Source organism: Morchella importuna (genome assembly GCF_003444635.1).
Source record: "Morchella importuna strain M04M26 chromosome Unknown Morimp01GS016, whole genome shotgun sequence".
In the NCBI taxonomy this organism is placed as follows: domain Eukaryota; kingdom Fungi; phylum Ascomycota; class Pezizomycetes; order Pezizales; family Morchellaceae; genus Morchella; species Morchella importuna.
Window position 1 is genome coordinate 790,054 of NW_025763413.1, and position 19,282 is coordinate 809,335.

General features: G+C 45.3%; 5 protein-coding genes across 5 annotated transcripts; 1 reads left to right on the top strand and 4 right to left on the bottom strand.

The window, feature by feature from the left end:
* Positions 1 to 4,296: 4,296 nt before the first annotated feature.
* On the bottom strand, positions 4,297 to 4,688 carry LAJ45_05892 (uncharacterized protein; the record flags this gene model as incomplete). The annotated part of the gene is made up of 3 exons (XM_046115461.1): positions 4,297 to 4,324; positions 4,400 to 4,483; positions 4,549 to 4,688. The coding sequence occupies 3 exons, from the start codon at positions 4,686 to 4,688 to the stop codon at positions 4,297 to 4,299; spliced, it is 252 nt and encodes an 83-aa protein (XP_045971510.1).
* A 3,266-nt stretch (positions 4,689 to 7,954) lies between these two features.
* On the bottom strand, positions 7,955 to 8,408 carry LAJ45_05893 (uncharacterized protein; the record flags this gene model as incomplete). Its single annotated transcript, XM_046115462.1, has 3 exons — positions 7,955 to 8,036; positions 8,130 to 8,232; positions 8,318 to 8,408. 3 exons carry the CDS (start codon positions 8,406 to 8,408, stop codon positions 7,955 to 7,957), a joined length of 276 nt encoding a protein of 91 aa, XP_045971511.1.
* A 3,139-nt stretch (positions 8,409 to 11,547) lies between these two features.
* Positions 11,548 to 13,192, top strand: LAJ45_05894 (uncharacterized protein; the record flags this gene model as incomplete). The annotated part of the gene is made up of 4 exons (XM_046115463.1): positions 11,548 to 11,858; positions 11,916 to 12,922; positions 12,990 to 13,071; positions 13,138 to 13,192. 4 exons carry the CDS (start codon positions 11,548 to 11,550, stop codon positions 13,190 to 13,192), a joined length of 1,455 nt encoding a protein of 484 aa, XP_045971512.1.
* A 478-nt stretch (positions 13,193 to 13,670) lies between these two features.
* LAJ45_05895 (uncharacterized protein) lies at positions 13,671 to 14,859 on the bottom strand (the record flags this gene model as incomplete). Its single annotated transcript, XM_046115464.1, has 6 exons — positions 13,671 to 13,726; positions 13,801 to 13,904; positions 13,967 to 13,989; positions 14,689 to 14,697; positions 14,761 to 14,774; positions 14,823 to 14,859. 6 exons carry the CDS (start codon positions 14,857 to 14,859, stop codon positions 13,671 to 13,673), a joined length of 243 nt encoding a protein of 80 aa, XP_045971513.1.
* Positions 14,860 to 16,227: 1,368 nt separating this feature from the next.
* Positions 16,228 to 17,822, bottom strand: LAJ45_05896 (uncharacterized protein; the record flags this gene model as incomplete). Its single annotated transcript, XM_046115465.1, has 2 exons — positions 16,228 to 17,113; positions 17,194 to 17,822. The coding sequence occupies 2 exons, from the start codon at positions 17,820 to 17,822 to the stop codon at positions 16,228 to 16,230; spliced, it is 1,515 nt and encodes a 504-aa protein (XP_045971514.1).
* Between the last annotated feature and the right edge of the window lie 1,460 nt (positions 17,823 to 19,282).

Consider the following 19,282-nt stretch of genomic DNA (forward strand, 5'->3'; position numbering starts at 1 on the left):
CAGTTACCCGATCATTGATCATTGAACATCTCGGGTTGATAAGAAACTCCTAAATCCCCGAGGGTTAGCCTCCGAACCTACATACCCTACCTGCTCTATTAATGACCTCATCGTGCTCAAGGTGGGGGAGTGAATTGAGAACTAGGTACACGGACATATATGCAAATATATACCGCTACCACTGAATTACCACCAACGTCTATAAGATCTGACAGCTATAGAATCTGTGCCGCCTAATTACTTATAAACCACTTTAACGTATCTGGTACTAAAACCTATCTCTCGCAGGGCCTCCCTTCAAGTGTATTCAAAGCCCTGGTAAACAACTGGTTCGGAGGATTTTACTCGCCTATAGCACTTGTATAGAAAGGTCTTAGGTGGTTAGCACCTACAGATAGGCACGGCAATGTCATCTCTGTGTGATGGAGCTGTGATTAAATTCATAAGACATAGCTTAACAGGGGATGATTTGCCAAGACAAGGAACGGTCTTGTACAACATATATTGGCTTAAATCGTATCGTGTACCACAGTGGATATTTAATAGTATTCAGGAGTCCCATGGACCACAGAATATCTCATCAAAAATCCCCCGGCACTTCATGGTAATAATAGAAAGAGCTTATTTACCTATTGGGATTGCATCTTGTGGAACAGCATCGAATTAAAACCACATGATCACTGGGACTCTTAAGACTTTTCCTGCATCGATGCACGGTACAGATCCTTTGAGGGTCAGAGCGCCGGGAAATTTGCACCCCATAGAATCTCGAGATTCTTCACTCATGCCAGCAGTACTACGGGTATGTCAATGATGGGACGGGTGTTTGTTATGGCCACGTAATATGTTATTGTGAGGCGAATCAGCAATACTTAAAAATTCTCATAGACTAGAGAGTTCTTAGTGTACCCTTGTCAGTTGAGATGTTAAGCAGCCTTGCAAGGAATCACAAAGAAGAAATCTTACTAACTGAATGCCTTAGAACTAAACCTCCGGATAGCCTATTCTAGGCACCCTATTGATACTGTATCTACTTTCTTTCGAGAAAACGACACGTCACTTGTAACAAGAACACATTTTGAAGTTAAGGCTTCTTTCTCCACAAGTTAGAATATTCGCACGGGTTATTGTCCGCCTAATTAGCTAAGATAGTACCTACGTTACCTATTTATGTATCCATAGAAATGGATCATACCAGGCTTGTGGCGGTCTATTCGTAAAGTAGACTGTCAGTCCCACGCCTCCGGGTTCCTGTCCGTCCAATAAAACTTTGCATCATGCAAGGCTGATTACCATGGTACTCTAAAAGATAGCACGAATCGGTTAGTCCAACACGAAATCTACCGATACCGTTAGCGGGGAAGAAAAAAGAAATACGGCTATTGTACCTGGTTTGGTGTATACGTAGCAAGTAGATGCGGAGGTGGCTTTTTCAAGTTTCAGCGCTGGCAAGGGGAAGGAAGGTGTGGGATATATTGAAGCTGAAACAGTATGACATCTAGCCTGCCTCTTTGAATTCTTTGACGTCTTGCTGTTAGGGCGGAGAAATAGGCGGCATATATATATAACGTTCAGGAGCTTTCCAGACATAACCTATCACTCGGTTTAATATGCCAAGGCTTATATCCTGTTATTTGACTCAAACTGCAGACATATATTAACATGCGACGAAGTATTCATTGATAGGTAAGATTTCTATAGACCTACACTGAGGGTAAAAGCCCGACACCACGGAAAAACGAAAGGAAAGTTCTAGACCCAATAGACAGGATTCGAGCCATATTCATAAGCCTGGTAACACTTTAGATGAGATGATGAGCATGAGGATAAAAAACTCATCTGATCTCTTTCGCCCGGGTTGGGGAATGTCCTTTCTGATGGTGAAGTCTAGAGCGCCAAGGGGAGAGGGTTGGGGGGGAGCGCAAGTTATTCGGAAACTGAGTGATTTATCACCGTTTCTGTGCGAGCATGCGCAGTCTGTTCTCAAGGTATTATAAACCGATTAATCTTGTGTTTCTTTTTGGCTGAAAAGAGACACGAATGCACTCTCTAAATATATCATGGACCAAAAGCTAAAAACCCCTTCTAGGTGGCCCATGGAGTCATCTTGTTGGATAGTGATAAAATTGAGGTGAGTTTTGATCTTAACAGGAGACATGTAAGAAGAAAATCGGGGAGAGCGGGGAGAGAAATTAAGAGTTGACGTTGGGTGCCGATGACGTCGCCGAGAACAACAACGGTGGCATCTATTATAGGTTAGCCTTTTCCCGTTACGTGTAAAGAAAGACATTCTAAGGTTACACTGTAGCATGCAGTTCAAGTGTTTCCAACGTCCCGATGGTATTCTGAACCTTTAAAACCGCGCGAAGGTGTGGGTTACCAGCGAGTGATGTTTTGAAGAATACTGTAAATACCCTGCGATTGGTATAGAGTTTTCGAGGTTGTCGTCCTAGTATCGGATATTGCCAAGCAAGTTTACTTAGAGACGTACTAGAGAGCTTAGCAAAAGTCACTCAAAGTACAATGATGGTACATGGAGGTTCTGTGGCTCATGGTTGGTAATATGTAGCTCCACATACACCTTTGCTCTATACCCATGATACAACATGTGATTTGTCTCAAGGCCATCAATACTAATTTCATAAGTAACCTGTGATAAATGCCTGCCACACAGCACTTGCACGAGAACGCCCAAGCTGCCCAGCTCCCGTTGATTCTCTTTCGCTTAACCACATCTAAGCAAACATACATAATATACATAATACACAGCAGAAGGTTTGCCATTCTACGCATATATATACATGTATTTCGGTTGCCCACTTCTGTGATCCACGCGTGCACGGTAGCACGTGATCCGAGTATATGTAATATGCTGAAAGAGAGGTACATGTACATGTACTTATTGTTCAGAGCCTGATATGTGATTGTCCGTAAGCATGTACACGCGTGTACAACAAAGTAAAGAGTAAACTAAAACTATGGGTTAAAAGCATAAAGATTAACGTGGATAATGTGGTTGTAAATAGCGAGGCACTCAGCTTAAGCCAGAAGCTAAAGTTAATAACATCATGATGGTAAGCTATATAACTCACCGCATGTGGGTTATTAGGTAAAAGCTTTGATCAATCATGACTTACGTGCAAAGGACATGTATGTACCTTAATCTGGTAAGTACACGCACACGTATCAAGTGGGTGATCGACTTGAGCGTTAGTCACACAAAGTCACTCGGATAACCAAGGATCATCACACACATAGGTAGAACACATGTGGTTAAGGGTTAGGGTTTAAAGGAAATTATACAAGATTAGAAAGCATCGGTGTACACGCGTACGTTTGAATTTCTAATAATTTATTTCTCGGGCCGATCGCAGGATACAAACTAAAATGTTAGTAAACTTTACTGTAGATCTATGTGATGTGACAAAAGCTAAAGATCTGTCGAAAAGAAAAACGAGTCCCAATCATTACCCACAACCCTATCAATTATAACCTCTACTTCTTTCTTCTTTTCCGCCTCGGCGTCGAAGGCTGAGTCGATCCGGAGACATTCTGCTCTCATTTCAAGCAACGCCTTGGGATCTCTACCAGCCCAGTAGCACTCATCACAAGCCACGTTCTCTCTCTCCTTGAGTGGCAGCGCTTGCGAATTCGCAGAACAGATCGATGAGCCTAGACCACAATGTGATGTAGTAGGCGAGAAGTCGATAGAGCTGTGCCCGCAGCTGAATGTTGTAATTATGTGGATACACATTATTAGCTTTAAATTTCCTTGAATTTGATGATTGTGATTGAATATGTGGGAAGAGAAAGATGCAATTCGATGTAGTATGGTTATAATTCACTACAATAAGAATCTATTGGACTATATATATATGTGGAGATCAATTGGGGCACGCATGTTGAAAAACGTTCTTGAAAGTTGTGTGATATATTTCAAGAATTTTGATATACGAGGGTTAGGGTGAGGATTATATTGTTTCTTGAGTCTGCGTTACTTGAATGAACACCAGGGACGTCTCGATTGGTGGCTAGTTATGCATAAAGTTCTTTGTGATGCAGAAATATTTCTATTAATTGTGGCATCTCTTGTTGGGAAAATTTGATTTCGGTCCTTTACAACATGGGCTACGAGTCATAGTACTGTCAGGTGTAAGTATATGTACATCACGTTTCTTGTGTCAAGGCTTCAACTGACCATTCGATTCCCCGAGTCCTGGTCAACTATTGTTCCCAACTAGAGACATAGCTCTCTGTGCCCCATAGAATGCGGAAATTGATATCAACCCTAGCAATCTACCATGCAATTTCAAGGATCATCCCGCTGCGAAAAATTGTGATGATCATCAGAAAGTGTTTAGGTACAGGTGGGGTAGAAGTAGAGAAATATCTTACTTACTAATAATATTTTAAATGAGTCTGATAGTTCTCTGCAGCTGGATGCAGTCGAGCGCAGAATTCAACCCCGATTATTCCATCTCCCCTGCCTTTATTCCATGTGCGACGGCTCGAACCGTTACACCAGGTGTGATCCGAAACGTGCAATACATCAATATGCTGGGATCAGTATTAAGTTCGGGTATCACCCTGGTCTGGAGCCCAGGTTCAAGGACTGGAGGCCGCGCCGAAACCGTGTACTCAAGCCAGCCTCCGAATTCCCGTTGATGAATCATGAAACCTCGGACCATCGAATAGGCCTTTGTCGGACCTCTGTTTTCTTCTTGATCACCGGGACTTCTCTTGGGTTACGGGCACAATGGTCGCATCTTGTTTTCGTCCGGACGAGGCGTAGAGGCCGTTTATGTGAGCCTGTGAACCAGCAGGCAAAAGATTGCCGTTTCTTGACGCTGTAGGTGTGACCGCACAGGCGGTGGGTATATATGTAGGTAACGCACATCTCGATCGTGATATTTAGATGAGTGAGGATAGTTCGAAAGAGGATTGTGGCGTCTTTACAGATGAATTGATGGGACCGGGATGGCCGAAGGGTTAGAGGAGATGGGACGCAAGTGAAGCCTGAGGATAGAAGTGACGTCGGGCGCCGGCCGCGGGAGTTCTCAATAGAATAGTTGAACACTTCTATTGCGTCGATCCCAAATATTCCACGAACTCCTTCCATCAAGTGCACCAGTGGGCATGAGCACTATTTTATAAAGTATTGCGATTTCGGGGATCAGGCAAAGTCCGTTCCGATTAGATTTTCGGTCGCGTTGGCGGCAATACCGACTATTTTTGAAGCGAGATTATAGTACTATAGGCACCTGTACTATGATGATGTAGGTATTTACCTACATGTACTTCATGAATTCAGTGTAACAAATCCTTGTGTGGCTGAGTTATGCGTGTGGGGTCAGTCTAAAGTAGAGTGTTTGCATAACTCCGCACCAATCAGTCGCACAAGCACTCTCATGAACATGGTTTCGCATATATTGAAGCATGCTTTAACCGTATGACCTTAATCGCGCCTTCTGCCTTGTGTAGATATCGATAACCATCACTATGCCCAGTTGGTAACATTGTGCTAATTTTAACCTTAGAAGTAGGCACTCGCCGCAGCAGTGCGTTGGGGTGAAGAAATACAACGTTTCCCGCGCAGAAAGTTCGGCCATCTGTTGCTAGGTGCAGACATGTGTGTGCATACTTGGAAGCTTGGTTTGACGGCGTAGTACATGGATTCAACATCGATGTCCAAAAATAGCTAGCTGTAAATAAGCAGGATGAGTGATTGTTGGTGATTATATAAATCATGAGAAACACTTACCTAGGAGGTTATCTAGATGCAGTATAGGGATTACTAGAGATTATCGTTTAATTGCTTAATCCCCCTGTTGAGTAGACCTGAATAGGTGTAATTGTGTTTTAATTCCGCAATTCCAGATTCCAGTTATATGCTATCAAATTCTTCAACGCTAGCATCCTATGTATGCGAACTGTAGAATATACCTATACCAGCAATGAGTCCCGGGGAGCAGCGTAGATTCGTATGAATAAACCCAGAAAGAGAGAGAAGAAGCCTATTATCCCGTGGCTCATAGCAGAGGGCCCTAGGACCCTCGAGCTCACGGATAACAGGAATTGCTGGTTTCTCAACGTCTGGATATATATTGTCTAGATGATTTCAGAGCTCATCAACGTAGTCCTTGTTATATGGAGCGCAAGCTTAAGTCTTTTCTGATGGGTTGCAGGTAATGGTTGTAGGCAAGCAGTCTGAAATGAGCTACAAACCATGGGACACTAAGTCTGCTGAATGGGTGTGAGTGTGTTAATTATGTATGTACATGTAGTTGGGTACGTCCTCATATATGGTGTGTCTATAATTTAAGTTTGAAAGAGCTAGACTGTAAAAGAAACCGTGTCTTCCCCTAGCCGGCCGAGGAAGCCACGTGCACTCGGCTGTTTGAGCATGACCTTGTATTCAGAAGTACAGAATTATGATAATATTTGACATATAGTCCGGGGTATAAGGGTATTTCTTTAAAACCATGACCTGGTACTGGTATAGACATGCATGTTTAGCTAGACAATTAATTTACATCACTCCCCGATTAACCTAAAGACCATGACATACCCTTATCAAAACTACATATACACCTGAATTTTACTACATATAAATTACACATGCTAGCGCTATGAATTTTACCAATTCCACTTAACATCACTGTTTACAAGATTGGCTTATTCCACTATGATGACCACAAATAACTAAAAGATTTATTGAATATAATTTTATTTTAATTGATGTGCTCTTTGCTAGATGTAGTTGGTATCATAAAACTTGGAAAATCCGACTATGGTTATAGAATTAAGGTTTCAATATTCCCCAAGTTTTGTGGTGGAAAAAGTTCATATGTGTTGTCTCGGCATGCCGAGCCATGAACACAAGATGTCCCAGACAAGTACCGGTTCTGCCAAGGATGCTGGATCAAGTCTGTATTTTCACTTTGAAATCTGACAATCCTCCATGCCAAATTCGGTCTTCGAACCCTGGATAATGCGCCGGATAATTGTAACCCCTTTTTCGTCATGGGTAGCATCTCGCTAGCTTTGAGTTCCGGATCTGCAGTCGGTCAATATCCAGGACAGCCTTTCCTCCCGTCCAACAACAATCTTTAAATCCCATCTCCCTCATTACCAGTTCACCACACAATGCTTGGATCCTCATCTGTTATCATTCCTATTTTCACTTCGCAAGCACGATGATGGCCAACTCTAGAGGCCAGGTAGATCATGCCACCCGCCCCAGACATCAAATAGGCTTCTACACCTTTATTCCGAACTTTGAGAATCGTTTAGAAAGCCATATAGCATGATGATTATTCTAAGGTATATTGCATAACGGTCTGAACATCCATGTAATATATGACCACTACTGATCATTACTTATAGCTACTAATTATTAAGACATATTTTGAAGTAACGTATAGGCAGACCAAACAAGAAGTTAAAATTCTAGCCAGCTTATCATTTTTATTCTCCACCGACAGGAGCCCTTGCATCTCTTGACTTCAGCTGTCTCACATGTATCTCATCAAACGAAATGAGTGATTCGACAATGTTGCCAAGATAAGGTGATAAGTAATGCACCTTCACCCAAATTTCTTCAACCTGCTAACTCGCCCTAGCTTAGCTTTTTTTGCACTAATCAGCTGCTTCGGGAAAAAAACAAAAAACAATTCCCCCCTGCATAAAACGAGATGCCCTGAAATGAGCTGCGATGCACTTCCCCTCTCGGTATATCGTTGTCGCACAAGAAGTTGGCCGTTCATGGAAGCTCACTCGGCCGGATTATGTGAGACGACGAACAACGAGCAACATCAACTTATCCACACCACTGCAAAAAACACTTCACTGATCAACAATTGATAAGCCCACAATTTTTATGAGGTACTGTAAAACGTGACTTAAGTTACTATCTTCTTAACGACAAACAACCAATAAATTCACTACATTCCGATCACTTGCAACCAACCAGGTTATTGATCAAAACTGGTGCTTCGTTGAAGGGATTCACGTTTATTTCTTCAGAATTGTCCTTTCTAATAAGTCTGCTGTTAGCTCCCTCGCCCAGAAACGGGTTCTGTCTAGCTGCCCCGTGGAATCGTTCCCATTGGTAAACACTTTCAACCTACCTCAAGAATTGGTAGCCCCTCACAAAAACTGACCAAAAACGTGAACCCCCCCTATAAGCGTCGTCCAATTTTTCTAACATTTCAACTAATCCGTACGTGCGCACTAATTTCACATTTTTATATCAGATCGAAATTCCCCACAGCTAGCTCGACGAGCAAACGACGATGACATGGTGCATTTCACATACGGAGATCTCGCAAATCCCGGTTTCGTTTCTTGGCATTGCGCTTTTTTTCTTTACCCCCGCTCAGTAGTACTGGCACCGCTCCCACCTCCATTTCCGCTTCCAGACGGCTTCCCATCCTCATCGATCGGGATCCCCTCCATCCACTCCATAACTTGGTGGTACTTCTTCTCCTTGTCCCTCATATAGCATGTGGGGCAGGGAGTGTCCGCTGTGACTTCATGTGTGTTCTCGATGGTTGGTGGGTGTGGATTCGCTCTACACCTGGAATCTGTAGCGGACCTTGACTGGAACGGATGTCCACAATGGTAGGTTGTTTTAGTGTAACGGCACATTGATAACCCTTGGGTTGTGGCCTGAGAGTTCTTAAAGAAATGTAGATCTCGATGGACAGGCAGACTTAGATAGATGCCTCGGGAGAGAGATTCTCCTTTTGTGGATGAGTGTGTTGTGTGTGAGTCTAGTATGATGGGTCTGGAGTGATATATTTGACCTTTCTTTTTTTTCGGTTTCTTGACTTGTCCACTTGCTAGGGTTTATACGTATACCGGAAAAGTCTAAATGTGTGCTAATACAGCTTCCAGAGGGACTAGCACGACAAAGGGGTAAGTGAGGGAGTGTTCGACGATAAAAACGAGATTCTTTTTGCCGATAAACAGAGGGTCAGAAGTCACGGATATTTATACTACCCCGACCAGGATAACCTCAGATTTTCATCGTGTTGAAACTAAACCCTTTTCCAACCTGCTGACAGTTGGCATCATTGTGCTGCCTAGCTAGTTACGTGACCAAACCAAAGGGATTCATCTCATGCGAATACATCGTGAATCAACCAGGAACCTGAACTGGCAAACTGAGATAAAAAAAAATGGAGAAAAAAAATAAAGTAATTGACAGCTTTTCGACGACATGTCACTAAACTAACGGCAGTAGGCATCAGGCAGCTTTCAGTCAGCTCGGTTTCGTTAGGATATATTGAAAGTGCGGAAATTAAACGTACCAGCAGCATCAACAGCAGTAACAACGAAACGGAGGGGGTGGGGTTGCGTCGTACCTACAAACCCACGTTTAATCAGATTAAGTTTCACGAAGGAGCCGGAGAGAAAGTTCGATCGTTATTCTTCAGAAGCCCGATCGCGGTACTGCTGTTAAGTTCCCTAGCCTTTCCCCAACAACACGTCTACCGACACATGGTTTTTCTGGCTGTTGCTTTCACTTTTTTTTTTTTTTTTTTTTTTCCTTGTCAGGGGGGGAAAGGAGGGCATTATTGGAGCATTGGCCCCTTCAAGATAATGCTCATTGGAGCTCTGCAAGACAACCCTTGCAAGGCACAGCTGCAGGCTGGATGGACAGAAACGCCATTACCAAACAACTGCTCACTTACTCACTTGCCCACGTGAAGGCGGGGAGAGGGGGGGGGGGGTGGAGGCATAAGGAGCAAGAGGAGGAGGGGCCCTTCGGGGCTACGGTTGTTATCGTGGCAAGCAAGCAATATTGGAATGAGCTGCGCTTTTCACGAACATGAACAGCGAGCAAGTCATATTTGAACTTGGGCGGGGGCGGGAGAAAAAAAAATACGAAAAAGACTATTACACTACTCTACCGTCCGAGCTGGTAGCAAGAGAGAATATACTTACGGAAACCTCACTTCGGAGGTCCCGGTTTCATACCGAGTGGTGTTGATCGGGATATGGTATATGGTTCACGATTTAAACGAGCCAAAAAAAACAGCTTCCATCAAGTGGACTTTTTTTTTCTTCTTTCTAATTAATCTAATAGAACAAGGCTGGGGGAGCGGAGGCGGGGAAAGGGCCAGAGTAGCTGAAGAGTACGTACTCGAGAGAAGAAAAAAAATTATATATTTCCTGCTATCACACTACGTATGGGGTAGCGGCAGCAGCAACATCAACAGCATCGAACGTGATACATCATTAAATTTTCCAAAAGAGTAACATCATACTCTCTAACCTACATGTACATACTACAAACCGTTCCTGAGATCTCAAAAAGAGTTCACCCGCAGTCCCTCTACGTCACTGACACAACCACCCACCAGATGTCATCATAAGTGCAATTCCACACAACCTACCTGGTCATATTTTTATTCTTTTTGTTTCAACTGGACCATGGTAACCCACCACCCTCCCTCCCTCCTTCCCTCCCTCCTCCCCCCCCGCTCATAACCCTACCCCTAGTTGACCAGGGTTCCATCGCCGATCTCCGATCTTGATTGAATCTGGGTCGTGGTTCTATCTTATCGATAAGCGAGGAGGGCTGCTGCCTGCTAGTTCTGGTGGTGGTGGTGGTGGTGGTGGTGGTGGTGGTGGGTGCTGGGTGCTGGTACGGTGATGAAAGGTGATGATGGTACATAATGTCGTAGAGATACATGACTGTGATGAATGTAGAGGGAGGGTGGGTTGCCGTAATTTGTTGCGGGGGAATACGGTACTTGTATCTATGGGCTGAGACCGAGTCGCGGAGAGGGGGGAAGTAGGAATAGCTCTCGTTACCTATCTGACAGGGTGCACATATCGTACATGAGCGCGAGGGCACATGGTTAAAATGCAAGACATGCGGTATGATTGTGGGGTAACTACTTTGTATTCGAGTCTGGAGTCACTCTGCAGCTTTCACGATATCGGACGGATCACATGACATGGATAAGAAGACAGCTGTGGCTTAATAATAATGCGGAGTGGCCTGAGATAGAGACTCGGAGTAGATAACGACTATATTCCGGGAAAAAAAAGAGCTATATAGGTATATAGGTCCTCGGGCTCCCGTCCACTCAGCTTCGTGTTTTAATAGGGCCCTTTGTTTGTTAAGCTCCCAGGAAAAACAACGCCACAGAACGGTTGTAGTTCAGGCAGATATCAACCCTAACCCAGTGCCACTTGTCCCTCAGCCTTCATCTCCGAATATCAACTATTACGCAGCAGCGTAAAGACTCATGCATCTCTGAACCCAATTCCCCCAACGCAAGTGTGTAAACGTTTTATGCGAGGTCAGGAGGTCATCATCAGGCCACTCATTGATAATAGACGGGATAGAAACGCTGCCGCCCCCCCCCCCCCCCCCCCCAAAACCATAATTGCGACTTCGATCGCTTCTTACTATTATTATGGTAAGCAGGTCTAGCTAGCTAAGCAGGTAGCTAATCACCAAGGCCTATCATTGCCATAATTTCTCTTCACAACAGATACCTACTCCCACTTTAGATAATATCAATCAATATGCTTGCCTCACTGTCAATGGTTCTCATCCTGTTTGTATTTTTCCTCTTGCACAGCCTCTACACTCACCTCCGCTGCCCTCTCCGTCGCATTCCGTCTGCGCACCCAATAGCACCTTTCACACGTCTTTGGATCCTTAGCCGAACACTCACGGGCCGGCGCAACCGCTCTATTCACGCTGCACATGTTAAGCACGGACCAGTAGTACGCCTGGGGCCTACCGAGATCTCGATCAACGACCCATCTCTTATCAAGTCCGTCTATGCCCGCCTTGACAAGTCACCGTGGTACTACATCTTCACAAACTACGGGTATTTCATCCCATGTCGCAATTGTAGATAGAGATGGAAGCTCATAGTTAGATGTAGATCCAAGCCGCTATTCTCGCTCATCCATGGCCGCGAGCACTCACAAAGGAAGAGGTTGATCGCAAATATATACTCCAACAGCACGATCTCCTCTTCCCCAACCCTTCTAGCGAACACGCGCAAAATTCTCGAGGAGCGGATGACTCCGATCCTTGATACCAGAGAGGTTCACGAGGTGCACGAGCTGTACAATGCCCTCACGTTGGACCTTATAACGTCGTACCTCTTCACACAGCGACACGGGACTGACTTTGTCCGCGATGAAGCCACACGCAAGAGGTTCCTAGTAGATCTGTATCAGATTCGGCGCCCTTATTTTTCATGGGCGAGTGAGCTCCCGGGGTTGGTGAAGTGGGTGGGAAGGCTTACGGCCGGAAAAGTGAAGATTATACCGAGCTGGGTTGATGATGCGAATGATCAGATCGAGGAGTGGTGTCTACAGATGTGCGATGCCGCTGAAGCAGACATGCCGACCGAGAAGGGAGCGGACGACGATTGTGTTTACTACCGGCTCCGCCGTAATAATGCACTTGGCAGAACTGATGCTGCAAGTGAAATCCTCGATCATATTGGTGCCGGCCACGAGACCACGGCTACAGCATTGACTTACGCCACGTACAATCTCTCTGTCTCGCCAGAACGACAGGCACGGCTTCGTGATGAACTCAAGACGGCAGAGAATCTGTGGCGGTTTAAGGATGTTGATGCGCTGCCATTCCTCAATTCTGTTGTTTTGGAGACATTGCGGCTTAACTCGCCGATTCCGGGGTCACAGCCAAGAGTGACGACGGATGGTGGCTGTATGGTGGGCGAGTATTGTGTTCCAGGCGGTGTGACGGTAGCAGGACAGGCGTATAGTTTGCATAGGACGTTTTGGGCGGATGCGGAGGTGTGGCGGCCAGAGAGGTGGGTGAACAATGATGAAGAGGGGAAAGAGGGGGAGAGGTGGTTGTGGATGTTTGGTAGTGGGGGGAGGGGGTGTGTGGGGAAGTGGTTGGCAGTTTATGGTACGTACCCCCGTGTACGCATTTTTGCCATCCTTGATATATGATGGTGAGCTGATATAGGGAGTAGAAATGAAAATGACACTGGCGTGTATTTATGCCAATTATGAGACGAGGATAGTGGATGATGAAGGTATCGAGATGGATGATAGGTATGGTTTCGCCCCCTCTCTCAAGCACCCTCTTTTCTGCCTGTTAGGGGGCTCATGCTGTAACAGGTATACGACGGGCCCAATATCCAACCAATTGCTGGTAGGATTCCACAAACTGTAGTGATGATGTGTTTATTATACGATCTTTAATATTCGACACTTTTGGATGAATATCTGCCTGACTTACTATGCTTTGTTTGATTGCCCCCTCAATCCGAATGTTCGATCAAAATAACCAGCCTTTGACTATCTCCAACGTGAAGATTACAACACCCCCCGCGATTCGTCTGATCAAACCACATGATGCCGAATTACTGGTGTTGCGTATCGGGTATCTGTGATTTGTTGCCATCCTCAAAGCACAATTGATATGCACCTCTGATCGTGAAGATGTCTACCGGGTTTGAGCGTGGTTGCAGAGGTAGAGTACATGTTTGTTATGTATATGGGTCGATGTATATAGGGCGTAGGCGTTTATCGTGGATCGCTGACGGGTGAAGTGGGGTTGTGTTACTTCAGTAAGGTTGTGATATGCGAGCTGAAGCAGACAATTGAAGAGGGGATGAAAAGGGGTTCAGTCGGAAGGTTCTGAAGGGGTGCTAACTGACGGAGTGATACTTGACCGGCTGCGTGAAAAAGTAGCTAAGCACCTCCGCTTTTCCCCTCGTTGAGTTAGAAAGAAACCAGCCCACATCGCAAATGTAAAAAGGGTCCGACGGCACGACGTACCATTGATGAAAACCATCTGCTCCCGCTTGCTTAACACGAATATAAAATGCAAGCAGCGTACCTGCACTAAGCTGAGGAACGGCAAGTGAAGGGACATTGACAAGCTGTAAATACGATTGTCGGCGAAGCTGAATCCTGTGATGAATGAATAGCGAATTCCACTAACTAGAAGTTAAGGCCGGTGCCACTCTTAATGCATGGCGAGTTATTATCGATCACAGCCAATCACTCTGTTTCTTCTTATCATCCCAGGGCGTTGGGATTGGATATTGTAGAGATATTTGTAAGCTAGTGGCGGAGATCATGGCGGTGGATGTCATTAGAAGAGAACGTTTGGCTTCTAAATCTGTTTTTAAGATTTTTGTTTAGCTGGCCAGTTTGTTTGATCACCAGTTGTGACATACGTAACCAATGCTACGTGTGCGGTGTGACAGTATGTACTCGCTCTATATGCAGTACGGCTATCATTTCCCAGCCTTTGCGGTAACCTTATTCCCCAGCCAGTCAGGACCCAGCTGATTAGATATTCGGGTACTAAATATATCGATTCGTCAAGCGTTCCAGATAGCTAGCCAGCCCGTTCCTGTAATTCCTCCTGGTAGAGCACTGTTCAACCTATCATACATTACAGTAATTGCCAGGTAGCTGTACCCGACTACATATATAGTAGCTCTTCAAAGAGTCTACAATACATGTAATGTATGTATCTGAAGAATCTACCATAATACCTCCATAGTACGTAGTACTAAATGCATGCAATCCCCAAAGTTCTCAATTTCCAACCGAGCTCATGAATCAAAAATCAAGTCGCTTGGGTATAAAGACACCTTCCCTCGAATTTCTGACATGACTTCCATCTCCAAAAGGCAGTAGTTCAAACAGACAAACAGACAAACTCTACGGATAAATCAATATATCGAAATGTGTTGAGTAGTGGCCACACAAGGCGCGAGCACGTACGAGGTTAACCAGTACTACGACAGCACACCCTTAGCTGTTGGGCGTGGGAGGATGTCGCGTACCATTGAGGCCTACTAGAGTTGTTGGGAATGTTTTCATGGGAGGTGGAGTACGTGAAGGAGGATGAGGAGAGAATACTGAGGGTATCTAGATGATGGAGGCCAAGTGAGTTTGGGTGTCAACATTAGGACAGGACAGGACAGAGAAGAGAGTAATAAATTTGAAGCCTGGTGTTGATGTTTTGCCCGACTAGTCGTGAACAGCTGTGCCCTCTACAGCTACATGTAGTAGCACTCGCATCATGGCCACACTACACAGGTTTGCCCGCCCAACCACCTTCTGACTTCTAGCGATCTGTTCTCTCTACAAAGCACAGTCAAAATTATAATTCAAGTTTGCATAGATATCTTCAATTGATTAACGTCTCTGCCTACGCTGGCACCAAGTCTCAAGATCAATTGATCTCTACCCGCGGTTTTCAAGTGCTCATAGAACACGGCCTGAAATCTACGACCCCCCCCCCCCATTTATAACACACCCCAAGAACAACATTAGAGGCACTTATCACTGCTGACTTATAGACACGTCCTTGAAGAATAAAACCACTTATTGCAAAGAGCCCTGCCCAAGAAAGACATCGACTAAAAGGTTCTACAACAGTCCCCATCAAACCCTGACAATGATTTCAAACCTTCACACCCAGCTCACCCGGGATTGCGACCCATTCCACCCCTTGTTGGTATTAATTTCGTTTACCATCATCACTCTATTCCTCTTCGCCAGCCTTGAAATAGTTTATCTCACTTTTCTCAAATGCTACCGGCGCTCCTTCCCCAGTTCCTCGGGCTCCTCGGACCGTTACCATACGATTATATGTCACGGAGATCAAGCCAGAAAGGAACATGAAGGGTACAACATACGTCAGTGGTTGATGAATGTTGACAATACACCTCCGCGAAATGATGCATCGCTGGAGTTTGGTTGCTGTGAGAGATGTTGTTTGGAGTTGGCTGATTTATGTGTTTTGTGCCGCCGTCGTTGGTTGGATCGTCAGATCTAGATTGTAGGAGCTGGAGATCGTGGTGACATGCCTGCCACCCCGTTTGATATCGATGATTGCTTTTTGGATCGGCCGTGGATCACTGCACTAAGATGCCGGTCTCAGAAAAGCTTAAGAAAGACAAAAATTATGAATTAAAAACCCCCGACCGGCCATTCTAGCGACGGTAGAGTGACTAGATAGTAATAGTAGTAATGGCAATAAAATAAGATAGAATAACAAAAGCTTTTCTTTATACAGAGAACATAACCAACCAGAGAGGAATGATAGAAATATGCGCATACGCCCCAGTCCCAATCGAAACTCCCAGACTCACTTCATGAACATCAATCTCACCACCATGGTATATAGCTCTCCGCCCGCCACCTATCCATGTCGTTCATATAACCATCAAATAAGATATCGAGTCAGTATTGCGAGACATCGCGCCATTCCAGCAATATCCTGACAATGTTCTCAAATTTCAATGTTGCCGCATCACCCAACACCGTGTCCCCCCGAACATCACAATGCCCCGTATCGGCACCTCTCTCTAGCAACAACCTCACTGTCCCCTCGTGACCACCCTTCACGGCCAGTGCCAGAGGTGTCCTCCTCTTCTTTGATTCCACAGCGTCAATGTCCGCATCATAATCCAGCAACAGTCTCGCGATTTCGGTATGACCTCCCATTGCTGCGACATGGAGCGCCGTACGATTATCATTGGACCGGGCCAAAACGCTCGCTCCCCTCTCTAGAAGTAAGGTGACCATAATCTTGTTCCCCGTTTGTGACGCGTAATGGAGTGCCGTCATTCCGTAACTGTCTACAGCGGTGATGTCGGCGCCTCGGTCAAGGAGGAAAGTTATCCATTGTTCATCATGGAAAGGAGCTGCTTTCATAGCCGTAAGGTGAAGTACTGTTTGGTATGTTGCTTCTTGAGGTTTTTGTCCCACTCTGCGCGGGGGTATCGTGGGAGTGTTTATGTCGATAGACCTTTCCAGCAACACACTCAGAATCTCAATGTCACCTTGCCTGGCTGCCCAATGAAGTGGAGTATTTCCGGGTGAGTCTATAGCTGTTATATTGGCACCGGCATCAAGGAGTACCTTGACTATTGCGGCGTGCTTGCCACCTGCTGCGAAGTGGAGGGCGGTCTCCTCGTTGTACGCTTGGGCGTTAACGTCAACGCCCTTTTCAAGAAGTGTCTTCACCAGAGATTCGCGCGGGTTATGTCCACGGATAGCCTGGTGAAGCGGTGTATAGCCCACCCGCGTCCTAGCATGAATATCGGCGCCATATTCCAGCAATATTCTGCAATTGCAGTAAGCATGACCGGTCACAAGATGTGCGGGTGTATTAATTGTGAATTCAGATGATAGATATATACGTACGTTACTACCGATTCATACCCATGAAACGCCGCCGTATGAAGCGGTGTTTCCCCAACCAAAGTCTCAGTATTCACATCTGACCCAAACTCCAATAACAGTTTTACTGTCTGCTCGTTCCCACTCTGAGCCGCCGCATTGAGTGGTGTCGACCCCCACCCACTCCGAGCAGCGATATCAGCTCCCCTATTTAAGAGAATTCTGACAATTCCATCGTCAGAAACCGCCTTGTGGAGCGGCGTAGATCCATTGATCGTCTGAGCAGCGATATCGGCCCCCCGCTCAAGAAGCAGCTCTACAAGCTCCGAATGCCCATTCCCTGCGGCCCAGTGGAGTGTTGTGCGGCCACGGATATCAATCGTCTCATTGATATCGACGGCCAATTTCTTCAATACGAGCCTGACGAGTGCTTCGTTTTTGCGCTCTACTGCGGAGCAGAGTCCGGTTTTGCCATCCTGTTTTGCTATTAGATTGAGGAGATTGTCCCGGAGATTTTCGAGCTGAAGGGACAGTATTTCTGCTAGACGATGGTTCGTTTTGAAAAGGGAATTCAGGTCGTTGGCGTTTAGGTGTTGGCTTATTATGAGAATGAGTTCGTTAGGAAGCCGTAGAAGTGGGAATTTGAGTGGCATTGGAATTGTAGCAACAGTAATAGTAGTGGTAGCAGTGGTAATATGGCACCACACGGTAGCTAGTACGTATTATAATCTGTTTATTTTGTTTACTCCAGATTCTCTCCTTTTTTTCTTTCTCGACCTTTTTTTTCTCAAGATGTAGATATGAAGAAGATAAATTGCCTTTCTGTGAAGAGTTCCGATTACGCTGGGCGTGATCGACTGGAAGGAGGGGGGGGGGGGCAATTCATTTTGCTGTTTTTATTCAGATATCCAAAAAAATGAAATTCACTGGCCCGGCCGATCTGTCCCGCCAGAAAAAACGGTCTCTAGATCGAGAACCGATGCGTGTTCTGAGACAAGTCAGCCAATGATCACGATATTGGATCTAGACAGATCTTCTAGATTTCACTATGTCAAACACGCTTTACCGCTGGCTCCAATAGAAAGGGTTATTAGTCCGTGCTCTCAATGTCCCAAGAGAAATATGAGAATCTGCAGCGCTGGTTTTGTTAGCAGTACGATTAGCGGTCGAAGTAGCAGTCATGAACAATCATTGCAAATTGCAATCGCGCCTGCAGAGTACAGGGTACTCTATGCATGTACATATGTGGGCTGGTGGGATGAGAAACCCAGAGCGTCGGGCTAAACCCTAGAGCCTCCTTTATGTAGACCGGGGTGAGAATGTATGTATTGTCCCGGCTTATACCATCTGCTGCTTTTCTTTCCTACCTAGTCCTTGCCCTGGCTGTCATAGAAGCTTCTCGTTGGGACATTTCATTACCTTGTGTGCCCTAGTCCTACACTCGATATCCATTGCCGACGTTCGTGCGTCTTTATCGCTATTTCAACCCCCTGAATTTTACCAAGAAGTTTTTTTTCTAGTGCCAATGCTACCAGCCAGTAATTGGTAAGCCCGTGAATTCCTTAACTAGCTCTCTGAATTTTCCGAGCACACAAGTCAGCACACCGATTTATTTGAGAAAGATATTAGGTAACCCTAACCCTGACTCTGTACCACAGCTCATCACTCGCTCTCATTCTTCCATTTTCGAAGAAATAAAGTCGGTATTCTTTTCTTTCAAAAAGGACCACTTTGATTGGAAGCAGAGATCTCATGACGGTTGCTCTTGAGGAGGGAATTACGCGCCAGTAGTGGTGAAGGGGCGTTCTGGTGGCCAGTACTTTGGGATAGCGGATCCACAATGCCTTTACCGATCCACCCTAATAAGACACGAGATCCTAGCAAATAACCATCAGCAAGCCCACGACGTACAGCTTGGTTATGTTGTAAATGGATGAGACAAAGGCCCAAAACTACCTACATGTAGATTTGAATCTGACATGATATTATGCATACCCAGGCAAATACACTAGGTACAACACTCTAATTTGCGTAATTGCCATCCTTCTTCCAGGTTCCTAATGGTTAGTGAGCTATATAACTCCTTTTGGGTAGTAAATTGCATAGGAACCAG